This window comes from Sminthopsis crassicaudata, chromosome 4, assembly GCF_048593235.1.
Source record: "Sminthopsis crassicaudata isolate SCR6 chromosome 4, ASM4859323v1, whole genome shotgun sequence".
NCBI classification, from domain to species: Eukaryota; Metazoa; Chordata; class Mammalia; order Dasyuromorphia; family Dasyuridae; genus Sminthopsis; species Sminthopsis crassicaudata.
Window position 1 is genome coordinate 292,095,179 of NC_133620.1, and position 24,277 is coordinate 292,119,455.

Genomic DNA, 24,277 nt, shown 5'->3' on the forward strand with positions numbered 1-24,277 from the left:
CAGTTTCCCTCCGGTCTATGGGGTAATTACAGTGCAGTGACCTATTATTCACCCCTGTTTTGCAGTTGCAGAATAACCCTGGGAACAAATATAGTTTAAAGAACACCTTCCTAGGTGGATTCCGGCCAAATCCACTAAGGACGCGATATACGGAAACCAGCCGCTCCAGGAGTAAAGTTTCATTCTCGACACTCTGGCAGGACTGGCCCCCCCCTTCTGGACTCACTCAAGAAAGGGACGTCAGTATTGCTGTCATTTGGCCACGTTTGTTCTCTGGGCTATTTAAGTCATGACAGATCAATACTTAACTTGGCCCATGGAGAGGACGTTGTGTGGGGCCTCCCGGGAGGGAGGGTCTGGGATCCCCCAGCCAGAGATCTGCAAAGTAGGTGTTTCCCGGTCGGGGAGGTGTTCTTTTTTCTCTCCCCCTCAGTCTATGTATCTCTTTGTATTCTATAGTGATATTAATCACAGGCTGCATTATGTGCTTTTGTTGTAAGAAATGCACTATCAAATCTTGTTTTCCTTTTTTATCATTCCTTGTTGTTATTCATTGATATTAAACATTTTCATACGGCCTGGTATCTCAGGACTTCTTGTGGGAATGAGCCATTCTGCAGGAGCAAATCTTAAATCCTAACCTACAGTCGTCAGTGAAATTGGGGGGCCAGGTGGCCTTTCCTTTCAAAGCGCCTCTTCAGCAGGTATTTTTCCTGGCCGAACACCTCATTCGTACTAGGGGGATCTTTCAAGGTGGTACCGAAAATGTGGACGAGGCTCCCTATTTCTGGAGTGAGGCGAAGCAAGGTCTCTTACCTTCCTTCCTCTTGGAGCGCGTGCAAACCTGGGGTCCTACAGCTTCCGAAGCTAGGCAAACGCGGGAGTCCCCAGCGGGAGTAATCAGATTTCGGACCGGAGTCGGGCAGTCTCGGTGTATCGTACTCTTCCCTCAGGCAATACAAGCCTAGATGGAGGAGAAGGCGAGGACTCCAAACCGCCCCTAAGGGGCGCTCAACCCACCCTACGTGTGCGCGCAACAGTTAGACAAGGTAGGCAAAAGTAAATGGTTCAAGCAGAAGCCGGGCTGGGATGGCAGCGGAGCGGGGAGGGGCTTCAGAGGTCTGGCGCGGCCTAATACCTAGTTAATTCCCTGGGCCGGAATTCCGCGCGCCTCAGAGGCCCCGCCCCCTCCCATGCCTTTCCCCATTGAGTCTTCATATCATCGCCCAGACCCCACTGAGGGGTGGTCTGGAAGGGCACAAAAAGGGCTCGGCGAGACCGCCTTCCTTTCCCGATTAGTCATCGAATATTCCCGGGTTTCAGGGAGAGGAGGGTGGGTGGATCGATCGAGCCTCCGGATTGGTCTACCATACGGACGTACGGCGCTTGCGTGTCGAGATTCCCTCTCCATTCCGGAAGAAGTACGCGGGTCCGGGAGTCCGCCCGCTAGCCCTCTTTGCGCAAGCGCTGTCGGGCAGTGAAGGGTGTGCAGGGAGATGGAGGCTACGTTGTGGAGGAGGGCGGAAGAGGCGGAGCTACGGGGGGAGGGAAGGGTCTCGCGCTGGGTAAGGGAGCGCGAGCCGGAGTCAGTTGAGGGCGGGAAGGGGTTAAGAGGGATTGGGCAACGTGGGCACTAGGGAGCTGAGGGGACTGGGCAGGGAAGGGCAGGACAGGACAAAGAAAGTGCTGGAGGTCAGGGGCCTTGGGGCGTAGGAGCCACAGAGAGACTAGGGTCGGGGACACATATTCCGGGGAAGGGGGATCGGGAGGAAGGGATCAGTCGGTTTGACTGGGGAAAGGGGGGGTGGGGGAAGCTGAGCAACTGAGCGGGGCAGAGGCTGCAGTTGTAACGAGATCCGGGCAGAGTAAATTAAGGGGAGGCAGGCAGGCTGGGAGGGAGGGAGGGAGGAGCCAAGTGGGAGAAGGGAGGAGGGGAGGGAAGAAGAACATCTGGAATGGGTAGAAAGGGTAACGAAGAAAGGAGGGGGGAATGTTAGGGTGGGATGAAAGACCAACATCCATCGGAGGGCCTAGAGATGAGCAAAAGACTAAAAATAAGCAAAGGACTGCTAGACTTCCTGCTTACCCAGGAAGATGGTTCTGAAACTTGCTATGCTGTTAAGGGTAACTCGGGATCTCTGCATCTCACAGACTTCATCTGGTGCCAAGCTGTATGCCTGCTCTTTAAAGGGGAGGGAGAATCCGTGGTGGGAAGAGTGGAGTGAGGAGGGAATTTCCCCAGCCCTTAAATTCCAGATGTGCTCACTTTCCTCAAAATCACAGACTCAGGGAAATTACACTCTTAAGGGAAAGGAAGGGCACTGCCCCGAGTTGTGTGAATGCCATGCAGACTCTTGGAGGTCTTAACCTCAGATCCTGCTTTCCCTTAAAAAAGGGAATTTTTTGCCCTATGGTTTATGTCATGAATGATGTTTTACATAGATGATCGTTCGTCACTTTCATAAGTGGGAGTGATAGGCATAGAGAAATGAAGGGAAGAACTGTCAGCTGGATGAACCCATTAAATTGTCTAAGGAATTGGGTGGGTTATTATAGATCTTTCCTAGGGATTGATTGGAAACTTGGAAAATAAGTTGGAACTTGAGGTGTTTCTCTTGCTCCACAGGAAAGAATGGATGGCAGGAGAAGGAACCTGGAACCCCCATCCACTTTTGGGATGCTCCAGTCTTCAGGTAAAAGGGACAGAACTGGGCTATGGAATTGGAGATTGTACGTCCTATCCCTATACTTGCAGTACTGATCCTCCTATTCTCTTCTTACTCAGGTCTCAGTGGGCTCATGCCTCCATCTCATTTCCAGACACGGCCCCCTCCAGGCACGTCCAGGATCACCTCTGTCCAGTCCCCACCCTTACCCCTAGTCCTGCCTTCATCCCATCTTGGTCGTTATAAGAGTGACCATAGATGGGAGCAGAATAGACTACAGATTTTGAGAGAACAAGATGGGGCAGGTGATAGTGATGATCCCAAAAGAAGGACCAGGTAGGGACTTAGTTATCCTAGCTTCTGCCTGTATTCTTCTCCCCGCCTTATGTGATTACTTTAAAAAAAAATTATTTTAAAAAGGTTTTATTAATGCCTTTTTCTTTGACATTCCATTAATTTCCAAATATAATCTTCTCCCCTAACTTATCCAGAAAACCTTTCCTTGTAACAAAGATAGGAAAACAAAGCAAAACAATTCCAGTCCTGATTGTTTTTTGATTCTATGTGCCTTCTGCTTTTGTATGAAATTTGAACCATATTATTTGATTTTTGGTGGGGTATTTTTCCTTATATTTGTGTGTGTGTTTGCCTCTTCTAAACAGTACCTTAATGTCTTAATAAACCTATTGACTTTATATATAGGTCTGTCTTAGATCCACTAGGGTTTTGCTCCTGAGTTACCAAAAGACTTTATTATAAGATGTCATAGTTCTGAACACATCACGATGAAATTGGAGTGGATTCTCAGGAATTGGGACCATCTCTTTTATTTGTAAATGCCTTTCTTCAGAGGGCTTACAATTTGTACTGTAAATATTCAATAAATCATCAGCTTGCCCCTGTTCTTTTCACATTAGAACAAGAGGATCCATTTCCTCATCTCTACCTCTAGATGGAACTTAGGCTCCCCCTTCTCTCAGGCTAAAACAGAAAACTTGAGTATGCCTTCCTTTTTCTATCTCAAGCAGAACTCTTAGATGCAAAATGTCTTCATTTGCTTGTGAACCAGATATCCTATCACTCATTGTTTGTTGCCATTAGTGGACCATATTTAATAGATGCATCTTTTATCTTTTTAGGTATTTGTATGCCTTCCTTAACTAGATTAAAGCCCTTGATGACATAGATTATGGCATATACCATTTTGTATCCCTAATTTAGTGCTTTATACATAAAAGGTACTAAATAAACATTTGTTGGGGATTATCTCTAACGAGTAAAATCCTTAGAATCCACAGAATCCTTATTGTTTCTAGGTTTTGCATCCTCTTTTGTGTCTGACTTATTTTACCCAGAAGCACCCTTGTCCCTTCCTCATTCCTACATATCAGAGCAGAGAAGTCCTTATAACCACCCAGATGGGAACAGAGGCCCACTTGTTCATCCCTTTCTAACATGAGAGCAAAGAGGACATATCTCACCTATAACTTTCCCCAAAGGTCCCTGGACCATGTGGGGCCACAGAGCTTGAATTCCCAGACTGAGTTGGTCTCTCAGCAACTAGAAGAGATTTGGAGACTTGAGAAGGAGAGCCAGGCCTTGCGGTTGGCTTCAGTCCATCAGAAGACTCGACTGGCAACTCAAGCTGAGGAGCTTGAAGTTTTGGGACAGGCAGAGCAAGCTATGCAGGTTGAAATAGAGGAACTTCGTGCTGCCTTGGCTGGGGCAGAGCTCATTCGGCAGAAATTGGAAGAAGGAAACAAAAGAGAGCTGGAAGAGACTCAAAAGCTGCACAAGGAACAGGTAAATTAGAATAAGAAAATATTAGGGATTGGTTGGGATTTGTCTGTTCCACATTGTAGACTATTAATCTGAGATAATTACACTTTAGCAAAGATCCTTTGATATGAGATTAGAATACTAATCTACCTGATCTGGAAGATGTTGAGAATCCAGAGTAAGGAAGAATCTGAAGGACACAGGCTGGTACAGTTAAGATAGGGCATTCATCCTTCTTATTCTCTCTCCCCACTTCTCAGGATTCATATACCTTGCTTCTCTTCTAAAACTTTAATTTACTTCTTGAGACTCAAGTATTCTATTTTCCTTTTGGAAGCCCAAAGTAGGCCCTAAACATCTGCCTAGATTATCATGGTAGGCTCCTAATAGGTCGTCCAAACACAACTCTCTGCCCATTCCAATTCATCTTTCTTTTTTGCCCTTCTTTGGTGTACATTTGATTGAGTCATCCTTCTGTTCAAAATCTTTCAGGAGCTTCCTATTGCCCAAATAAAGTTAAAACTCCTTAGTCTGACTTTCAGGACTGTCTAAAAACTGATTCTATTCAAACTGTATGTTTCAGCTAATTAAATTGTTAATACATAGCCTGTTCTTTCTCACCTTCATATCTTTGTTTAAATTTTACCCTGTGCCTACATGGAGTGTTTTGCCTGTTGAATACCTACCTATTCTCTAAATGATATAATAGAACTGTGTCCCCTGATTTTTTGTGGAGGGTGGACCACCTGACCTGAAAATCCTAAAATTGATTCCCATCCACCTGAATCTCCCTTGGGAAAGCTACCTGGTTTCCCATGGAATCACCCATCTCCAATTAATCATAAACCACTTTGGTCTAGAAATAATCACAACCCTTATTGATTTGGAAATTAGCCCTTAATCACTTCCTAGCCCCAAACTATAATAAAACAACTCTGTACTCCAAATCTTTGCTGATTCCTATCAGGATTTGGCCCACTGAGGAAATAGTTTCTCAATGAATAAACCTTTTTTTTTTTTTTTTTTTTTTTGACAAAAACCTTGCCTGGAGATCGAGATTTGAATTCTTTGACAAAAACCTGCAACACCAGCCCGGGGGCCCCATCACTGTTAGGGTGTCTCTACCTCATTTCTCACACCTCAACATTTGGTGGCCTGCTATAGAAATTCCTGATATTTTACAAGGGGAGGATATCTGAGAGGACAGGGCATTATGGCATCTGGAAAATCTAAGACTTGTAGCCCAAAAATCCACCTCTGCCTCCATTTTTAAGGATTCTCCCTTAAGCCGTCTGTTCTAAAAGATCTCAAAACTAAAAAACTTAGATTAAAACAGCACTTCAGGATGCTGCTAAAATTTGCTGAAGGGAAATTAAAATTAGATACTAACCTTTTAAATAACTCCCTCCTTCCTATTCTTTAAAATAGGATCCTTCCTCTGCCGTGCCCTTGCAGTCCTTATCAGGAGGCTTGTAAATCCTATTTAGAACCATCTCCTTATCAAAGACAGGACCTTATGTCCAGCAATATTTCTTCAACTCTGTCCCCTTCACCTCCAGAACCAGATTCTGAGACTTCTTTACTCTCATTCCTCAATCCCTCTAATACAAGGAATGGGACCCCTTTTTCTCAGGATCCTGATTCAGCTACCCTTTCTAACTTCTGCTCATTGAGAGAAGCAGCTGACTCTCAGGGAGAGACACTCGGGGTACAGGTGCCTTTTTTTAATGTCAAATCTCTCCTAGATTAAGGATCTTTCCTGGGGAGGTGTTAATATTAAACAATCCGTTCCAGATATATGGAGGAAGCTGCAGAAGCCAGCTTTGAGCCCTCAAATTTCTCCAACTCAGCTGTTATAAACAGCTTTTGGAGTTTTTAATAATAGGGACCAAACTACAGTAGAGGAGGAAGAGTTCAGAGTTAAAGCAAAAAATGGAGAACAGTCCCAAATTTTAGCTGCTGCCATATCTGGGAACCATAGGAGTTTGTGCTTCAGGTGTAATGGACAGGGCCATCAAGCCAGAAACTGTCCTTGGAGGAAACTCCCCAAGTGCAATCAGGAGAGGCACTGAAGGAGAGAATGTTCACAGGAGACAAGCTGCCTTACCAATGTCCTGCCCTCAGCAGGATTTTGGAGTTTGGTCAAGCTCCCCCTTGCTCCACCATGATGGCCAAACACCCAGATATGGCAGGTAAGATCACTGAATTTCTTTTTGATATGGGGGCTTCTCTTTGTCTTGCTCTGGTACTCTGGTCTCATTATCCCTTCCCCTCCTCCCCCCCACAAAATAATGGAGATTGAAGGGAAACTTAATTGTTTTGAGACTTTCCCTCTGCCCTGCCAGTTTGGTGACCTGTTGTTTAAACACTCCTTTCTTATCATTCCCTCCTGCCCTGCTCCCTTATTGGAGATTTAATGGTGAAATTAGGGACCTAATTTTCTCTTCTCAGGCCTCCAGGTGACCTTTTTTGTGCTTCTTTCAAAGCTCTCTCATGCTCCGTCTGAAATTTGGGAGAAAATAGATTTCTCTGTCTGGGACCTAGGAATCCCTGGGCGAGCCACTCAGGCCACCCCCGCCTTAGGCTGTGGACCCTGGTATATTCCTCTACAAATGCCAATACCCAATAAAGCCAGAGGCTAGGGAGGGATTGCAACTCCCGTTGAAAAATTTCTTAAGCACTAACTTTTAGCATTGGCTAAAGATTTAAGGGATTTAGAGCTGCTTAATAGCAGTATCATTCACTATGTTGATTATATCTTGATCTGCCGCCCAGCCGGAGAGGTCTCCTTAGACGTAACCATAAAAATTCAATTTTCTGGCCTCTAGGGGCTACAGGATCACCTTATCCAAAGCCCACATCACCTGTCAGTCTTGTCAAATATTTGGGTCATGAATTAATTCCCATCTCCTGTTCTCTCACAGAGGAGAGAAAGCAGACAACTTAATCTTTCTCTGAACCTACTTCAAAGAAACAGAAATGAGGGGTGAGAGATACACTAACAGCGATGGGGTTCCCAGGCTGGTTTTTGTGAAAGAATTCACAGTCCTGATCTCCAGGCGAGGTTTTTGGCAAAAAATGGGTTTATTCACTGAGAAACTATTTCCTCAGTGGGCCAAATTCTGATAAGAATTAGCAAAGGTTTGGGGTAAGAGTCGTTTTTTATTAGCTTTCTATAGTTTGGGGCTAGAAAGCAATTAAGAGCTAATTTTTAAAATCAATAAGAGTTGTGATTGTTTCTCAGACCAAAGTGATTTGAAGATTAATTGGAGGTGAGTGATTCCCTTGGGAAACCAAGTAGCTTTCCCAAGGAAGATTCAGGTGGGTGGAGATCATTATTTAGGAATTTCTCCAGGCCAGGTGGCCCATCCTCCACATAGATCTGGGGACACAATTTTATTACATCATAGATGTACATACACTAGATTAAATCCTTCTTTAAATAAAGCCCTTCAAACCCACAACTTCCCCGATTCTCCTCATATACATAGCATTTATTTTACACTTCTCTGATACCCTTATACACACACACACAATCAACAGTTGCATGTCTTCCCTCTTGAGCCTTAAGCTTGATGAGTTCAGGGGACAATCTCTTAATCTAAATTTTATATCTTCCCCAATGCCTAGCAAAGTGCTTTAAATACAGTAGACATTTAATATATGTCAGATATTATGTTGATTACAATAAGAGAGTGGGTGAGATAGAAGTAGAAACTGAGGAAGAGAAGGTAGAGAAGAGAAATAGGCTCCAGAGAAGTAGTTTGAAGAATTTATTGAGGAAAGGTATAAGAGAAGCTCCTTCCTGTTCAACTTCTTCTCTGTTGTTTTTTTCCTATTGAGATCTCCCACATGACCACAGCTCATCAGGAAGCCCTTGCTGCCCTGGCCAACAAGACCCATGAGTTGGAGGAGAAAGTGAAAACCATGGAATCTAAGAGAGAAGAAGAGACCAAGGAGTTGGCCGTTGTACAAAGGGAGGCTAGGATGTTAAGGGAGGAACTAAGGTGAGGAGAAATACAGAGTCAATAAAAGGAGTCAGCAGTTATATGGGAAGAGCAGATTTCTGGGTTCTTGCACTCATAGCCTTTACTTTTTTACTTTTATCCATCAATCTTAGTAAGACTCATGCAGAACTCGATACCCAGGTGGCTCTTGTTGACCAGCTTAGGAAGTATGTAGGGGATCAAATAACACCAGAGAGCAAGAACCAGACATGGGAACAGGAGCGGAAGCAGCTACTAGAAACTGTGCAGGTGAGAGATTAGAGGAGTGAGTTTATCTTTGGGGTGGAAGTGGATAGAGAGATTCTTTTGGATCTTCTGGAGAAATTCTTTAAGAGAGGAGGGACTTTACCTAGTGGTGCACCAAAACCCGAGGGGTGGGAGAAGCAGGCACATTCTAGGAATAAGTAAGAATCTCCTTCCCCTGGCCAGCATTTGCAGGAAGATCGGGATGCCTTGTGTGCCACTTTGGAGTTGCTACAAGTTCGAGTGCAGAGCCTCCAGGATATCCTTGTCCTTCAGGAAGAAGAACTGGGTTGGAAGGTAAACATGGTTCTCTTCACAGAATTGAAGTATTATTGCCTCAAGAATCCCTACTGGGACATAAATGTCCTTTACTAGTTAATTTCCTCTTGGATTCTTCTTTTCCTCACTCTTATCTTTGTTCCTTCTTACTTTGTAGATCTTCATTCTTACCTTGGTTTTTTTTTTGTTGCTTAAGATAAGGTAGGAACAGTAAGGAATATTTATCTTCCATGGAAGTCTTGACCTCATATTTCTTCCTTACTTTGAAGGTCCAGCCTACAGACCCCCTAAAGTCTGAGTCAGCCAAGAAGGCTCAGGCCCTGCTGAACCGTTGGAGGGAAAAAGTGTTTGCATTGATGGTGCAGCTGAAAGCCCAGGAGTTGGAACATACTCAACATACTCAAAAGCTTAAAGGAAAGGTAACATCTCTCCAACACACATGTATACACATTCATTTTTTTATGTTTGTTATCCCATGTGTTTGAACTTCAAAGTGTCTACACAGTTTTGGTCTTTTCATCAAGAATGGTTATAGGTATATAGACCATGGAGATATAAGATACTTCAGGGAGAAAGAGAGGGGGTAAAACAACGAAGATAACATATTCTATACTGCAGGCAGAATAAAGATGAAGAAATAGAAGGAAGCAGTACAGTTGAGCTCTCTGCCATAAAACTCCAAATAGATTTAGCAAATGTATTTGATTAATTCCTAATAGAGATGTTCAGAGAAAGTCACCATGTAGTCATTTGATCTGCCCAGATCATCGTAGGGAAACTAGAGATCTGCTGACTCTAGGATAGGAATGGAATTGGGCTGGGAATATGCTGTGTGTGGAACACTCCAAAGCAGAGAAAGAAGCTGAAAAAGAGGAGGTCCTAGATTCATACCAGGGCACTAGGACAGAGACGGAGAAATTGATAGTTTTGTTACCTTTGACACAGTCCTGCGTCTTGGATCCAGAATCTACTGAGAAGGGACCTGTACCCCAGATTGTGTTCCCAGGTGGGGAGACACTGGGTAGAAAGGAAGAAGTTTAGAACAAAGTAGTAAAGATATGGCTTAGTCCCTAGAAGGGCTATTTCTTATTTCTAGCATCTAGCCCTGACTGCAGAGAAATAACCAGGGTGAAAATTGCAAATCTAAGTTTCCCTACAATTCTGTCACTAAATCAATAAAACTTTCTAGGTGGCTTATAAAAACTGAGTTCAGCAGCTGTCTATTGTTGTTCAGACACAGTCCTCAGCTTAAGAATTTGCAGAGCTCAGACAAGGGGAATAGCATTTAGACTTTATTGTGAATTAGATCCCATTGGGAACACTGAAAGCATGCCAGGTCCTCAGTTTGTCTCTGAATAACACAATACTGGAATAACCCAAGAAAGTAACAGCAGGATCAGCACAAGCAAATGTAAAAGATTACATAAATTAACATTCAAATATGAGGAAATGTTACATGTGACTCTTCTGAATCCTGTTACTAGGAGGGATCATAGGACAGTAATTAGTATGTAAGTAGCTTTGCTATGTCTTCATATGACTAAAAGAATAAAGGGGGCCATGGCACTAGGTGATGCAGTGGGTAAAGCACCAGCCCTGAAGTATGAATTCAAATCTGGTCTCAGACGTTTAACATTTCCTAGCTATGTGACCCTGGGCAATTCACTTAACCCCCATTGCCTCAACAACAACAAAAAAAAGAATAAAGGAAAGAGGAATATAAGGTGGTTGTGGTGGGATAATGGGAATAAAGATGCAAATGAAGAGGAATTGGAGGAATAGCTTACCATTTCAATCTCTCATCTGAATTGATTGAAGGAAGAATACACACAAGTTGGATTCAGAAATATATTTCACTCAACATGGAAATTGGGAGAGAGGGGAAGGAAAGAGGGTGAATTAAAAGAGAGTAGATTAAGGGAGTGATTAATTTTAAGCAAAACACATTCTGTAACAATGTTAAAAAAAATACAGCTCTTTCTGACATGACAATGGAATCTGGTGGGGGAGTGCTTATAAATTGTTAATTGGGTAAATAATGGTATATATGATGAAAATAATAGAGAAAATTTCAGAGAAACCTGTGGATATTTGTGTGAACTAATGTATGTAATGTATGTAATGTGAACTAATGAAGTAAACAACCAGGAAAGTAATTAATGCAATGACAATTATATGGTAAAGGTAAACAGTTTTGAAAGAATTTAGGAACTCAGCATAATAACTGATTCCAGAGGATTGATGATGAAATATACTATCTAGTTCCTGGTAGGTGAAAAACTGTAGAATGAAGACAATTTGGGGTGGGGATATGGCCACTGTGGGTGTTTGTTTTGATTATACATTTTTGTAATGGATTTTGTTTTTATTTAGGTTCTTGATTGTTGGGGTGAGAGAATAAGGAAACAGATTTTTGTTGGTTGAAAAAAATTAAAATTATTAAAAGATGTTAGGGGGCTTTAGGATATATTCTGACTTGTGTGATTTCCCTAGGAGGGTAAGAGATAGTCTAGATAAGTGGTTTTCAAATTTTTTAGTCTCAGGACACCTTTACATTTAAAAATTTTTGAGGACTCCAAAGAAATTAGTTTGCTCAGATTTAGCACTATTTACCTTATTAGTATTATTATTAAAATAGTTTTGACCTTGAGCACCCCTTGAAAGAATTGTGAGGACACAAGAGAGATTTAAATATTAATTTAATATTACAATGTTATTAATAATCAACAGTAATTATTAATACTTCATTAATAAGTAATTTACTTAATAATAAATTAATATTAAAATAGTTTTGACCTTGAGCACTCCTTGAAAGAATTGTGACAACCCACTATGAAAACTGCTGAATTAGATAAGTCATTGTTATCAACAATTCATAGTTATATAGTACTTCAAGATCTGCAAAGTGCTTTCTGAAATGACCTTTGCGGTTTCTTTTAACTTTTGAGTTTTGTACTAACTTCTGAACATAACAGATGGAGCTAGGTTGGATTGGTTAGCAGAAGCCTATTGTTAAATTTTTAGTGTAAGCACTTTACACGTTAGGACTGCATTTATTGTTTTGTTAATTGTCTTGACTTAAGAAAGTGATGGGGAAAATGTTAATAATGTAGGTTAAACTTAAAAGTGTGTCATGCCAAAAAAAAAAAAATTATACACACATTATACACAATATACATATTGGCTTGCTTTTTGCGTATGAAGACACAATATATCTTTCTTTGTCTTTTCACTTACTATCCCATGTACATGGAATAGTTTCCCTTTTCATTTGTCACCTATGTGTCTAGGCTTCCTCTAAGACTCAGTTCAAATCCTACCTTCTGCAGAAGGCCTACTTCTTATCTTCCATTCACTGCATCCCTAGTACTTAGCATGGTGCTGGATATAAAGAAAGTGCTTAATATTGTGCTTCTATGGATCAAAAGAACATCTCCTTCAATTCCAATAGACTTGGGGTAGGAAATGCCATGTGTGTGCAGAGAAAGAACTGTGGAGACTGAATAAAGATTAAAGCATACTATTTTCACCTTTTTTTTTTCTTGTGGGTTTTCCTTTTTGTTCTCATTGTTCTTTCACAGTATGACTAACATAGAAATATATTTAAAATGATTATACATATATAATCCATATCAGATTGCTTGCTGTCTTTTTTTTTATAATTTTTTTTCACAGTATATATGCATGAGTAATTTTTTTTTTTTTATATTATCCCTTGTATTAATTTTTCCAAATTATCCCCTCCCTCCCTCTACTCCCTCCCCTTGATGACAGGCAATCCCATACATTTTACATATGTTACAATATAACCTAGATAATGTGTGTAAATACCATTTTCTTGTTACACATTAAGTATTAGATTCCGAAGGTATAAGTAACCTGGGTAGATAGACAGTAGTGCTAACAATTTACATTCACTTCCCAGTGTTCCTTCTCTGGGTGTAGTTGTTTCTGTCCATCACTGATCAACTGGAAGTGAGTTGGATCTTCTTTATGTTGAAGATATCTACTTCCATCAGAATATATCTTCATACAGTATTATTGTTGAAGTGTATAGTGATCTGGTTCTGCTCATTTCACTCAGCATCAGTTGATGTAAGTCTCTCCAAACCTCTCTGTATTCCTCCTCCTGGTCATTTCTTACAGAGCAATAATATTCCATAACATTCATATACCATAATTTACCCAACCATTCTCCAATTGATGGACATCCATTCATCTTCCAGTTTCTAGCTACTACAAAAAAAGCTGCCACAAACATTTTTGCATATACAGGTCCCTTTCCCCTTCTCAGAATTTCTTTGGGATATAAGCCCAATATGCTTGCTGTCTTGGAAAGGGGGAAAATAAGGGAGGGAAGGAAAAATGTCTGGAACTCAAAATCTTATAAAAATAAATGTTGAAACTATATTTGTAATTGGAAAAATAAAATATTAAGTTAAAAAAAAAAAAAAAGAAAACCTTGAGAGAAACAATATAGTATGTAAGAGCTGGAATTACATTTCAAATTTTGTAGTCTTTTCAAGTTCTAGCACTGCATTCTACACACACACACTGAATTAGACTTTTCACATAATGTAGACTCCCAAATATAGGTTATATTGCTCAAATGAAGTCTTTTAAAAGGAAAAAATACTTTGTGTTAATTCTCAATGTTTACCTATCAGCCATATTCAGATTTTGTACAGAGCTAACTCTTGGGAGGATTAGAGTGGGAGTAGGGAAGGGATTGTGGCCTATATTTGGATCATTAAGATATATTTTCAAGAAAGTAATCTCTGAAATCAGGAGGATCTAAGTTCAAATCTTCCTTCATACGTAACATTTCCTAGCTGTGTGGACTCTGGGCAAGTCACTTAACCCCAATTGCCTCAGCAATAAAACAAAAAGAAAGTAACCCTAATTGGTCCCCACTTAACTTCAAGAACCTAGGCATTCTTCTGCCAAGGCACCAAGGGCACCCTATTTCTGTGTCTTCACTTGTCATTTTTCTTATGAATCCAGGAACTTGGCATTCAATTTCTTCTTTATCCTAGGTGGCAGAACTTGAAGGTGAGGTAGCATCCTGGGGTCAAGAATCAACTATTTTGCATCGATCCCTGCAGGACAAAGCTGCTGAAGTGGAGGTAGAAAGAGTTAACAACAAGGTGGGTACATGGGAAAAGAGAAGGAAGCATGAGCTGAGGCATCAGACCCCCCAGTCATTTGTATCATTTCCAGGTCCTTCAAGGGGAGCTGAGTCGAGCCCAGGATGCCAGGCTGTGGCAGCAGCAACAGACAGAGATAGCTGAGGAGCATATGAAGCTTGTGGCTAATGCAGTGAGCAGGTATTTTAGATGAGGAGGAGGTGGATAGGTTTTTTTTTTTTTTTTTTTTTTTTTTTTTGGTCTTGTCTATAAAGGAATCTTGGGTGAGAGAGAAATAGAGATTTTGGAAGGGAGGAAAAATGATTGTTCCTGAAGTACTTGATGTTCTCTTGTCCCTTCAGTTCCCATAACTGGCTACAGGATCGGGTAGCTAAGGTGGCAGAAGCTGTAGCTCAGCTTCCTAGCCTCAACAACCGACTTGGCTATGCTTCCCGACAGGTCCGTACTATACAAGGTAGGAAGGTCATTCCATTCAGGGGCCCTATTTCTGGTTTTAATTATTTTCCCCCTTCATTCATGTTTATCTGATGCCTTTTAGATTCCATAATCTTCCTTCCATTTATCTCTTTGCAAATCTAGCCATAACACTCTTCCTATTTTTCTCTGTTTTCGTCTTTTCTCTCTCTTTCTCTCTCTCTCTCTCTCTCTCTCTCTCTCTCTCTCTCTCTCTCTCTCTCTTTCTTTTTTTTTTTTCCAGTAACCCAGCTGTGTTTTTCCTTTCCCCCTATTTTTTAAGGCCTTGTGGCTCGGAAAATAGCACTTGCACAGCTGCATCAGGAACAGAGGTAAAATTAGAAGACAAAGACCATTGGTCCTGGGAGATAAACCAAGGGGAGAAAAAGGAGACTTCAGGGGCTAGATGTTTTTGAACCTGAAGGGTAGTAGAGGGGAAAGGTGTGTTTTTAAGGTTCATTGTCTAGTTTCTCTCTGTTTGGTCTAATTTTTCTGTTTATTTCTTACAGCCCTCCACCCCCACCATCTGAAGAAATGGGACTTGAGTTACAGCAGCTAAGAGAAGAAAGGAATCGTTTAGATGAAGAGCTACAGCTGAGTGCCCGCCTTATCCAACAGGAAGTGGGCCGGGCCCGGGAACAAGGTAACATATGGCTTTGGAATGCTTGGGTTCCCTCTAAAGGTATAGAGAACTAAAATAGATACTTATGTCCTATGGAAGGAAAATTGGGGCCAGTGATGGTGGGGAAAAACCAAGGATCTAGGTTCTGCTATGATAATATGACAATATTAATTATTTGATACTCAGGAGAGGCAGAGCGGATTCGGTTGAATGAGGAGGCCCGGCAGTTGGAGCAGGAGCTGCAGAAAACCCAGGAATCTTTGGCTGAGGTTGGGATTCAGTTGAAGGCAGCTCGACTGAGCCAGAAGGAGAGCACAGAAGAGGCTGCCTGCCTTCGGCGGGAACTAACTCAGCAGCAAGAGATCTATGGGAAAGGTACAGGGGAAAATGAGGAATTTTGAATGGAGTGAAGGTGAGGAATTTCTTCTGCAGTGCCATACCTAGCTCATGGGTCCTTATTCTGAGGCAAGGGTTTCCCAGGGAAGGTACTAATGTAGAATGGGACTCAGATCTCTACTTCTGTCCCTAGACTTACAAGAGAAGGTAGCTGAAGTAGAGTCAAGGCTTCGGGAACAACTTTTAGAGATGGAGAGAAGATTGAATGAAGCTCGGAGGGAACATGCTAAAGCTGGTGAGCTTGGGGGTATGAACACGGGAAGGGAGAATAGCATTAGAGTCTTTTTATTCCTCTCAGGTTACAGATTTGTAGATGAATAGAATTTTAATAGTAGAAGCAAGTATAAAGATTATTGAATTGAAAGATCAGCATATCTCATTTTATAAAACTTAGATAAGTAAAGTGACTTGTCTAGAGTTACATAGCTTGATTTTGCTATTCTCAGTAGTATAATCATTCACGACTACTCTGAAGGACTTAAAATGAAAATCCTATACATACCCAGAGAAGGAATTGATTGTGCCTTAATACAAATTGAAACATTCTTTCTCTCTCTCTCTCTTTTTGCTGAGGCAATTGGGGTTAAGTGACTTGCCCATGGTTACATAGCCAGGAAGTGTTAAGTGTTTGAGACCAGATTTGAACACAAGTCCTCCTAACTTCAGGGCTAGTGCTCTGTCCACTGCACCACCTAGCTGCCCCTTATCTCTCTCTTTTTTTTTTTAAACTTAATTTTTCTTGAGAGTTTAATTTTCAGTAAAGTAAGAGCTATATTTTCTTTCACAACTTGACTTTTATGGAAATAGTTTGCATAACTTCATAGTTTCTTAATTGTAGGGGAGAGGCAGATTGGCTAGGATGACAGAAAAATATAATGCTGAATGTTGGAGGGGATGTGGGAACACTAGGACACTGATACATTGTTGGTGGAATTGTGTGTGAATACATCCAGCCATTCTGGAAAGCAATCTGGAACTATACTCAAAAAGAAGGGAAAGGGACCTGTATGTGCAAGAATGTTTGTGACAGCCCTCTTTGTAGTAGCCAGAACCTGGAAACTGAATGGATGCCTATCAATTGGAGAATGGCTAGATAAATTGTCATATATGAATATTATGGAGTATTGTTCTATGGGAAATTGCCAGCGGGGTGATTTCAGAAAGGCCTGGAGAGACTTACAAGAACTGGTGCTGAGTGAAATGAGCAGGACCAGGAGATCAGTATATACTTCAACAACAATATAGTATGATGGTCAGTTCTAATGGACGTGGCTCTCTTCAGCAATGAGATAAACCAAATCAGTTACATTTGTTCATTAATGAAGAGAACCAGCTACACCCAGTGAAAGAACTCTGGGAAATGAGTGTGAACCACAACGTAGCATTTCCACTCCTTCTGTTTTTGTCTGCTTGCATTTTTTATTTCCTTCTCAGGTTAATTTTACCTTATTTCTAAGTCCGATTTTTCTTGTGCAGCAAAATAACTATATGGCTATATATACATATTTAACATGTATTGGTCTACTTGCCATCTAAGGGAGGGGATGGGGGAGGAGGAGGGCAAAAGTTAGAATAGAAGGTTTTTGCAAGGGTCAATGCTGAAAAATTATCCATGAATATATCTTGTAAATAAAAAGCTATAATTTAAAAAAAAAATTGTAGAGGAGAGGGAGAAGGGGGGAAAAGGAGAGAACCTAGAACTCAAAAATTTTAAAAACAAATATAAAAAAAATTTTGTTTTCAATGTAACTGGAGGAATATATTAAATAATCAAAATATATCAAAGTTAAATAACTGTTGGCTAGAAATCAGCAAGTAGAATTCTAGTCTTCCAATTTCTTATTTTGGAAACAACTTGACCATGCCATTGGATCATTCTTTACATATCTTTCTTCCATCCCCTCCAGTAGTTTCCTTGCACCAGGCCCAATGCCAAGCTGCCCGAGACAAGGAACGTAGCCAGGAACTGGGACGTCTACAAGAGGAAGCCCAGAGGGAAGAAGGATTCCGGTTGAGGCAGAGGCTTCAGGAGCTGGAACGAGACAAAAACCTAATGTTGGTATGATTTACTCTTGGCCGTGAGCTATAATTTTTTTTTCTAGTAATCAGAGGCAGGGAAACTGGAACCCTATCCTGGGAGGAATTGAAGGTAAAGTATCTACTACTAGGGATGGAGAAAAATCTTAACTCTTTTCTTCCTAGGCCACTCTAAAGCAGGAGGGTCTCCTTTCCCAATATAAACAACAGCGATTATTTGCAATTCTTCCTCCCCTATCACTGGAACCTGGTTCTGAAATTCTGCATCCCACCAAGCAACTTTTGAAAGGTAGAATTCAAAGGGTGGGACTCCCACAATATTTCTTTAGATTTTTTTTCTTCTTTAGTATCCACACTAAGACCTCCTCTCCCCCTCATTTCACACCAAATTTAAGAACTTTATCTTATGTAATTCCCCTTTTATACATTCTTTCTCAGGATCCTATCTGTCTGCATTGCTGGAAAATTTGCAAGAAATGAGTGAGGTTATCACTCGGGAAGAGGAGGGAGACAATGGGAAGTGCTCAATTGTAGGAGCCTCCTCTTACCAGTTGTAAGCTGTAAAAGGGAACTTAACAGGTGGAGAAGGTAGCAAATGTGGCCACCTGCTGGCTCTAATCCTTGAACTACATCTGTCTTGGTGACTGAATTTTCTTACATCAAATAAAGGAGGTTTTAATAGGATCTATTAGTTTGGAAATATTGTCTCCAAAGATTTAAGGATGTCTTTCCATAAGCAAATGCCTCTTTCCCCCCTCCTATGAAATGTAATTTTTTCCTTTGTAACTTGCTTTCAAGAATAAAATTCTTTTCCATATCCTCCTTTCCCTAGTTGGATCTCAATATTTTGAGAAGCAATTTTTTACAAAATAAAGATTTTTTCAATTAAAATAAATCTTTAAAACAATTAAAATCAACCTCCTATCCCTCCCTAACTTGGGGAGAAAAAAACAAACAAACTCCTTGTAAAAAGTATGTCAAACAAAACATATTCTTGAGTTGTCCGTATCTAAAAATATGTATGCCTCAACCTGCACACTCTGGCCATCACCTCTCTGTCATGGGTGTCATGACTCCTCATAAGCTCTTCATAGTTGTTGATCTTTACAACTTTGTTATTGTATAAATTGTTCTCTTAGCTCTATGCTCTTGATTCTGCATCAATTCATATAATTAAGAAGCAGTACCTTAAAAAGTAATAATTTGGAAAGGAAAAAAGAAGAGGCAATTGAATATGAAACAAAGATTTCTAGGCATTAAAGGAACGACAAACTTAGAAATGGGAATGAGGCTCAAGGAGAAGGATGTCTGAAGGCAAAAGAGGGTAGGGGAGAAGAGTGAGTGCTGGAGAATAAAAAAGAACAAAGGGCTAAGGAAGGAAAAGGAGTAGTTCTGAGAGACAGGAAAAAAGGAAGATGAGCTAAACAGATGACTATAATTAAGTGCTTCTGCTGAATAATCTGGCCACAAAAGGGGGAATTATGTTTTCCTATTTCCTTGTTCTGAGTCATTCTAAATCTATTCCAGGTTCTTATTTTGTTTCATGCAGGGTGAAATTTATACTCATAGCTAGAAGGCTATGAGTATATATACTCATATAGCACATGGATCCTTGAGAAAGGGTAGGAATGTGGAATAAAGATGGTTCTTGAGAAAAACAGGGACTTTGGGAAGGTGTTTTTATTCTGCGGAAAGAGTTGAGAGATGGTATATTAGTATAATGTCCCAGTTGTGACCCTTGTGTTCAAAGGGCATATGGCATTGTTTCCTCCTCTCCTCCAATTTTCCCCCCACCCCCTTAAAATCCAGGCGTCATATATATTTCTGCTTCATTGACTCTGTAATTAGATTGCTTCCTTAACATGATTTGTATACACCCTTTACTCCTGACTGAGGTAGGACAACAAAAATGGAGAACTCGTATGAATCTTGAGCGGGGAGGAGTGTGTATTGACTTGGAAGCTACATGAGTAGAAGTCAGGGACAAAGAATTTAGGTGCCTAAATTGCTGAAGTGAAAATCCAGCAAAGCAGGCAACTTGGACAGCTGGGCCCTGAGACTGCAAGCTTAACTTGAGTGTCTATTAAACAGAAGAAACACCCTGACTTCTTCCCTCTCCCCTTCCCAACAAGTCTGTCCAGTTATGCCCTTACACTTTTTCTGGTACCAGTTGAGTCATTGGGGTTTTTCCTTCTCAGAGTTTGGGCTCCTCCTCTTTCTCTCTCCCATAAAATCAGTTCCTGGGCACTACAGACTCAATCTGCCCTTCCTCTCGGGCCCAGGAGAGAGAGCTTCAGAATCATGCTAAATTGGAAGCTACTGGAAATTCTGTTTCTTTGTCTCCTTTCAGAAGGTAAGCACAGGGAAAAAGATAATGGAATGGAGGAGGGAGAACAACTTGGTGATCTGAGAGGTAGAGAAGGAAAATGATGAAAGGAGGAGGTGACATGAGGGACAGGTTGGGAAAGTTTTTGAGGGGGAAATTAGAGGGTTTTGTAGATTTTTTAAAAAACGGAACAAAGACTATTTCAGGGTATTAAGTTTTAGGATATGAATTTGGAGCCAGATCATCTTTGGGATACAAGTCATGACTTGTAAACTTGAGGGATTTCTTCTCTTTAGGGATCTGGTTTGGTGGGGAGGTTAATGGATCAGAATTGTGGTGGAAATTAGTATTATAATCAATATTCTCAGTATTCAGGATAAATGTCCATTTCAGGAATCAGACAAATTCTGTCATTCATAGTATTTGTGGGAAGGGCATCATCTATTCCAATGTATTTTCTCTCCTTTACAGGCATCAGAGGCAACAATGACTACCCTTTGCCACCAGCCTTGGAGGCTCATGAAGAAAAGGGTGGGCCAACATGGCCACAAGGTCCCCCAATCCCTGGTGACCCCTGGCCAGGTATACCTCCTATATTTGAAGACCCTCCATCTCCAGGCCCTAGTCATACCTGGACAGATCAGGATGAAAGTGAAGTCTGGCCCCCTGAACCCCCTACAATAACTACTTCCCAACCTCCACTGCCCGATGACCCTTGGCCTGCTGGATCGCAGCCCCCGGAGAATCCATGGCCTCTTGGCCGTGAGATAGATGCTGACTCTCATGATGAGTCAGACCTTGATCCACCCAGAGAGGAATACAGATAATTGAGTGTTCTCAATTCCCCTCTCTCATGCATATAAGACTTGGTTCATTTAACATGATTCCTGTGGATCAGTAATTTTTCTGTTCTTTTATTTTTGTTGTTCTGATAACACTATCCTCCCAAAGATTTACCTTTTCTCTCCATCTTTATCTTAATTCTTGTTTGTCACCCCCAGAGCATATTCTTACCTCCTTCTATCCTGTTTTTCCTGTATCAGTTCTTCCAGAATCTCCACAACTAGGATGACAACAGAGTTGTGTTTTCTGCCATCATTTGGTGGCTGTAACAGGAAGTTGAAGATGGACAATACCAGAACTTCCATGAAATGGAAGAATAAAATCACACTTAATAATCCTTGTGTATCCATATTCTATTTTTACTGGTCCTTGGATGAGGTTGCTAAATATTTCTATTAGCTTCCTAATCACCCAGAGTAGAAAGAATGGGGAAAGAAACCTTAGCCATAGTTTTTAAATCCTTTGATTCTTGAACCTCTTTTCATCTTCATAATTCCTACTGTCCTCAGGGTGTTCCTTAGCTTCCCATTTCTGGAGCTCAAGAAATGTAACTTGGACTAATTGGAGAACAAGAGAACTATTGTATCCAATTTCTTTGATGGTTATTACATTGAGAGAATAAAAGACTATTCTTTAGATCTCAGAAAAAGACTTGTCATCAGAACACTTCATGGGACTGAGGGAAGTCAATAGGCTTAAAAGTTTTATATATTTAAAGTTTACAGTTGCTTATCTCAAATTCTGGGAGGAGGTAATATATTTTATATGTGAGAAAACAGGGTCAGTAATGTATCCCGTAGCCTAGTAACTAACCCCCAAGGATTAAGGCTTGATCCCAAACTGTCCATTTCTCTGGCTTGTTGCCCTCAATTTAATCCAATAAAGTCTCCAAGAGAAAATCTCAAGTACAATTTGGGACTAGGGTGTCTTGAAATCCTGCTCAAATACTCATCTTTATGATATGGTTATCGTGTTATGTCTTTATTTTACCCCACAAAAAAAGCATGGAATACTAAAAACTCATAAAGCACTTTTCCCAGAAAGGACACTAATATTGGGGTTCAACACATTACAGTAGAAAGAGTGCAAGAGTTGAAGCACTAAACTCGGACTTAAAACCTGTGAGGCTTTAGTCAAGTCAATCTCTAGGTCTCAATTTCTTCAGCTGTAAAAAGTTTGGATTAGGTGGCCTTTAAGGTCTGCCTTCAGGATCTATATCTGTGATTTTAGGAGCCTTTGATGTATGTAGCTAGTAAATGTCAGAGCAGGGATTTGAATTTTTTTCTCAACTTAAAAACAATGCTTTCTTAGTAAAGTGCAGAGCCTGAAGTGGAAAATCCATAGTATGTTTTTAAGCTGGTCTGAATTCATTCAGCATTCCCATTATTATATATATATATATAATCTATATATAGATTATAAACAACTTTCTGCTACAGTGGTTATAGGGAAGATAAAAGATTTCCTTTCTTTAAAGTGTCAGTCCCAACTTTCCTACCTATTGTTTGAGTTACCTTAAGCCATCTGAGCTTTAGTTTTCACATAAATGAGAGGGCTGAACTATAAGGTCTCTAAAAATCTTAACATTATGATCCGACTTGGAGAAATGACATGCTTACTTGCAAAAATATTTAATGATTTTACCAGGTTTCACAACTGTTAGAACTGAGAAGAAACCATGCGTTCTGAATTAAAGCCTATTCCTATCAGTTTACTGTTACAGAGGGTCTGAAAATGTGGATTACATTCTTACTAATATATGACTTAATTGTTTGCCCTTCATTCTCAAAGAGGGCCATGGCATCAGAGAGGTGATGCCATGACATGCAAATGAATTGGTATTAAGGGAAGGCTGTGCAAAGTCACCAGCCTCACTTTTTCTCTTCCAGAGCCATTTTGGGTCAGTTCCCACAAGTTTTTACATAGTACTTTAAGGTTTGCAAAAGTGCTTTACAAATATTTTCCACATTTGGCACTACAATAATCCTGAGAAGTAGGTGGTGGTATCCTCATTTTACAGGTGAGACTGTGATAGAGGTTAAGTCTAGGATCATATTAGCTATTGCATGGTTGTAACTGGATTTGAACTCATATTCCTACTTACAGGCCTAGCACTCTTATTATCTACTTAGCTGCTACCCTAAAATGGAAATAATAAAAATGAAAACAATAGAACAAAGTCTGTGGCATGAGAAAATGGAAAAAGGAGATATAAGCTGATCAGAAAGGGACAAGGAAAACTAGATTAGTGTCCCTGCAATCAAATAGGGAGAGAAGAATAGTAAGCAGGAAAATAGGAAAGGTCCAAAGACAGAATAGAAGAGGACAATGAATGCCAGGAGGTCACCCTTAGCTAACAATGAAAGCCATGTATGGATGAAGACAGAATCCAGATTTTTAGGTCTTGGATGGTTGCAATGACTTTGAATTCTGTATTTCCAGTTTCTAGATGCAGTACTGACAGTTGACTTGTAGCAAATTGTTTCCTTCCTCTAGTCCTCAATTTCTGTGCAACAGTGCATTTTATACAGAATATGTGCAAACTTTTCACTATTTGCCTCTGGTGGACCATATGGAAGGAAGCTCTGGGTGTTGACACAGAGCTGGGCATAACTCAGGTATGTGTAGTGAGGAATAATGAAGTGTCTTAATTGGCTGCTAAGCAGGAAAAGCTGACTTATTGGATAGATAAAAGCCATTAGTTTTTTTTTTTTTTTTTTTTTTAAATGCTGATGCAATTGGGGTTAAGTGACTTGCCCAGGGTCACACAGGAAGTGTTAAATGAGACCAGATTTGAACTCAGGTCCTCCTGACTTCAGGGCTGGTGCTCTGTCTTCACTGCACCACCTAGCTGCCCCCTCTTCTTTCAAACTATGAAATATGATAGATCATTTCTAGCTACATCTAGACAAACTAGTGAAAGAGGAATGATTACTCTGTCCCAACTCTGCCTTCAAGAGGACTCCAGAGGCCATGACTACCTTGGTCTTTTATGTTTGCTGTTTTCAGATAGATATAAAGCAAATGAGTATCCAGGGAATGTATCTTAGTCTGGTGGTAAACTTAAGAAGTCTGAAAAAAGGTCTTGGGAGATCCATGTTGGGAAACTTTGTCCACTTTTTTCAATTCATTGCAATTTAATTCATCCAACAAATATTAATAAGCACCTATGTGTCAGGCATAGTGCTAAAGTTGTGGGAAATACAAATAAGAGAAATAGTCTCTGCTCTCAAAGAGTTTACAATCCACAAAGGAGAGAGGCCGGGAGACCAGGGGTATGATTTCCCAGGAAGGCAGATCCAGACCTTTAAGATTTCGGGACAAGTTCAGTGTTCTCTTCAGCCCTCCAATCAGAGGTGAAAAACAACTGAAGAAATTGAAGTTTTGAGAATCATGAGATTTCAAGTGATCAGCTTATCCTGGGTAAAGCAAGATATTCCTGATAGTGGAAACCAAGCAAAACTGCTAATGGAAAATGG

At 40.7% G+C, this 24,277-nt stretch overlaps 2 protein-coding genes across 18 annotated transcripts; both read left to right on the forward strand.

Moving 5' to 3' along the window:
- The first annotated feature begins 1,459 nt into the window (after positions 1–1,459).
- Positions 1,460–18,451, forward strand: CCHCR1 (coiled-coil alpha-helical rod protein 1). 15 transcript variants are annotated; one of them, XM_074311485.1, is made up of 19 exons: positions 1,540–1,565; positions 2,443–2,542; positions 2,627–2,693; positions 2,786–3,002; positions 4,166–4,469; positions 8,289–8,452; positions 8,566–8,701; positions 8,882–8,992; positions 9,244–9,393; positions 14,011–14,121; positions 14,195–14,301; positions 14,463–14,575; positions 14,858–14,906; positions 15,084–15,217; positions 15,383–15,571; positions 15,726–15,827; positions 17,500–17,651; positions 17,795–17,918; positions 18,068–18,451. In XM_074311485.1, exons 2-19 carry the CDS (start codon positions 2,489–2,491, stop codon positions 18,184–18,186), a joined length of 2,403 nt encoding a protein of 800 aa, XP_074167586.1. In that variant the 5' UTR covers positions 1,540–1,565; positions 2,443–2,488; the 3' UTR covers positions 18,187–18,451. The 15 variants fall into 15 exon arrangements, with proteins under 15 accessions (XP_074167581.1, XP_074167582.1, XP_074167586.1 ...); XM_074311480.1 differs by lacking the exon at positions 2,443–2,542 and having other exon boundaries at positions 1,460–1,565; XM_074311481.1 differs by lacking the exon at positions 2,443–2,542 and having other exon boundaries at positions 1,460–1,565; positions 17,503–17,651.
- A 1,260-nt stretch (positions 18,452–19,711) lies between these two features.
- PSORS1C2 (psoriasis susceptibility 1 candidate 2) lies at positions 19,712–21,135 on the forward strand. Of its 3 annotated transcripts, none has more exons than XM_074311500.1 (2): positions 19,712–20,042; positions 20,427–21,135. In XM_074311500.1, exons 1-2 carry the CDS (start codon positions 19,931–19,933, stop codon positions 20,780–20,782), a joined length of 468 nt encoding a protein of 155 aa, XP_074167601.1. In that variant the 5' UTR covers positions 19,712–19,930; the 3' UTR covers positions 20,783–21,135. The 3 variants fall into 3 exon arrangements, with proteins under 3 accessions (XP_074167601.1, XP_074167598.1, XP_074167599.1); XM_074311497.1 differs by having other exon boundaries at positions 19,784–19,982; XM_074311498.1 differs by having other exon boundaries at positions 19,925–20,071.
- The last annotated feature ends 3,142 nt before the right edge of the window (positions 21,136–24,277 follow it).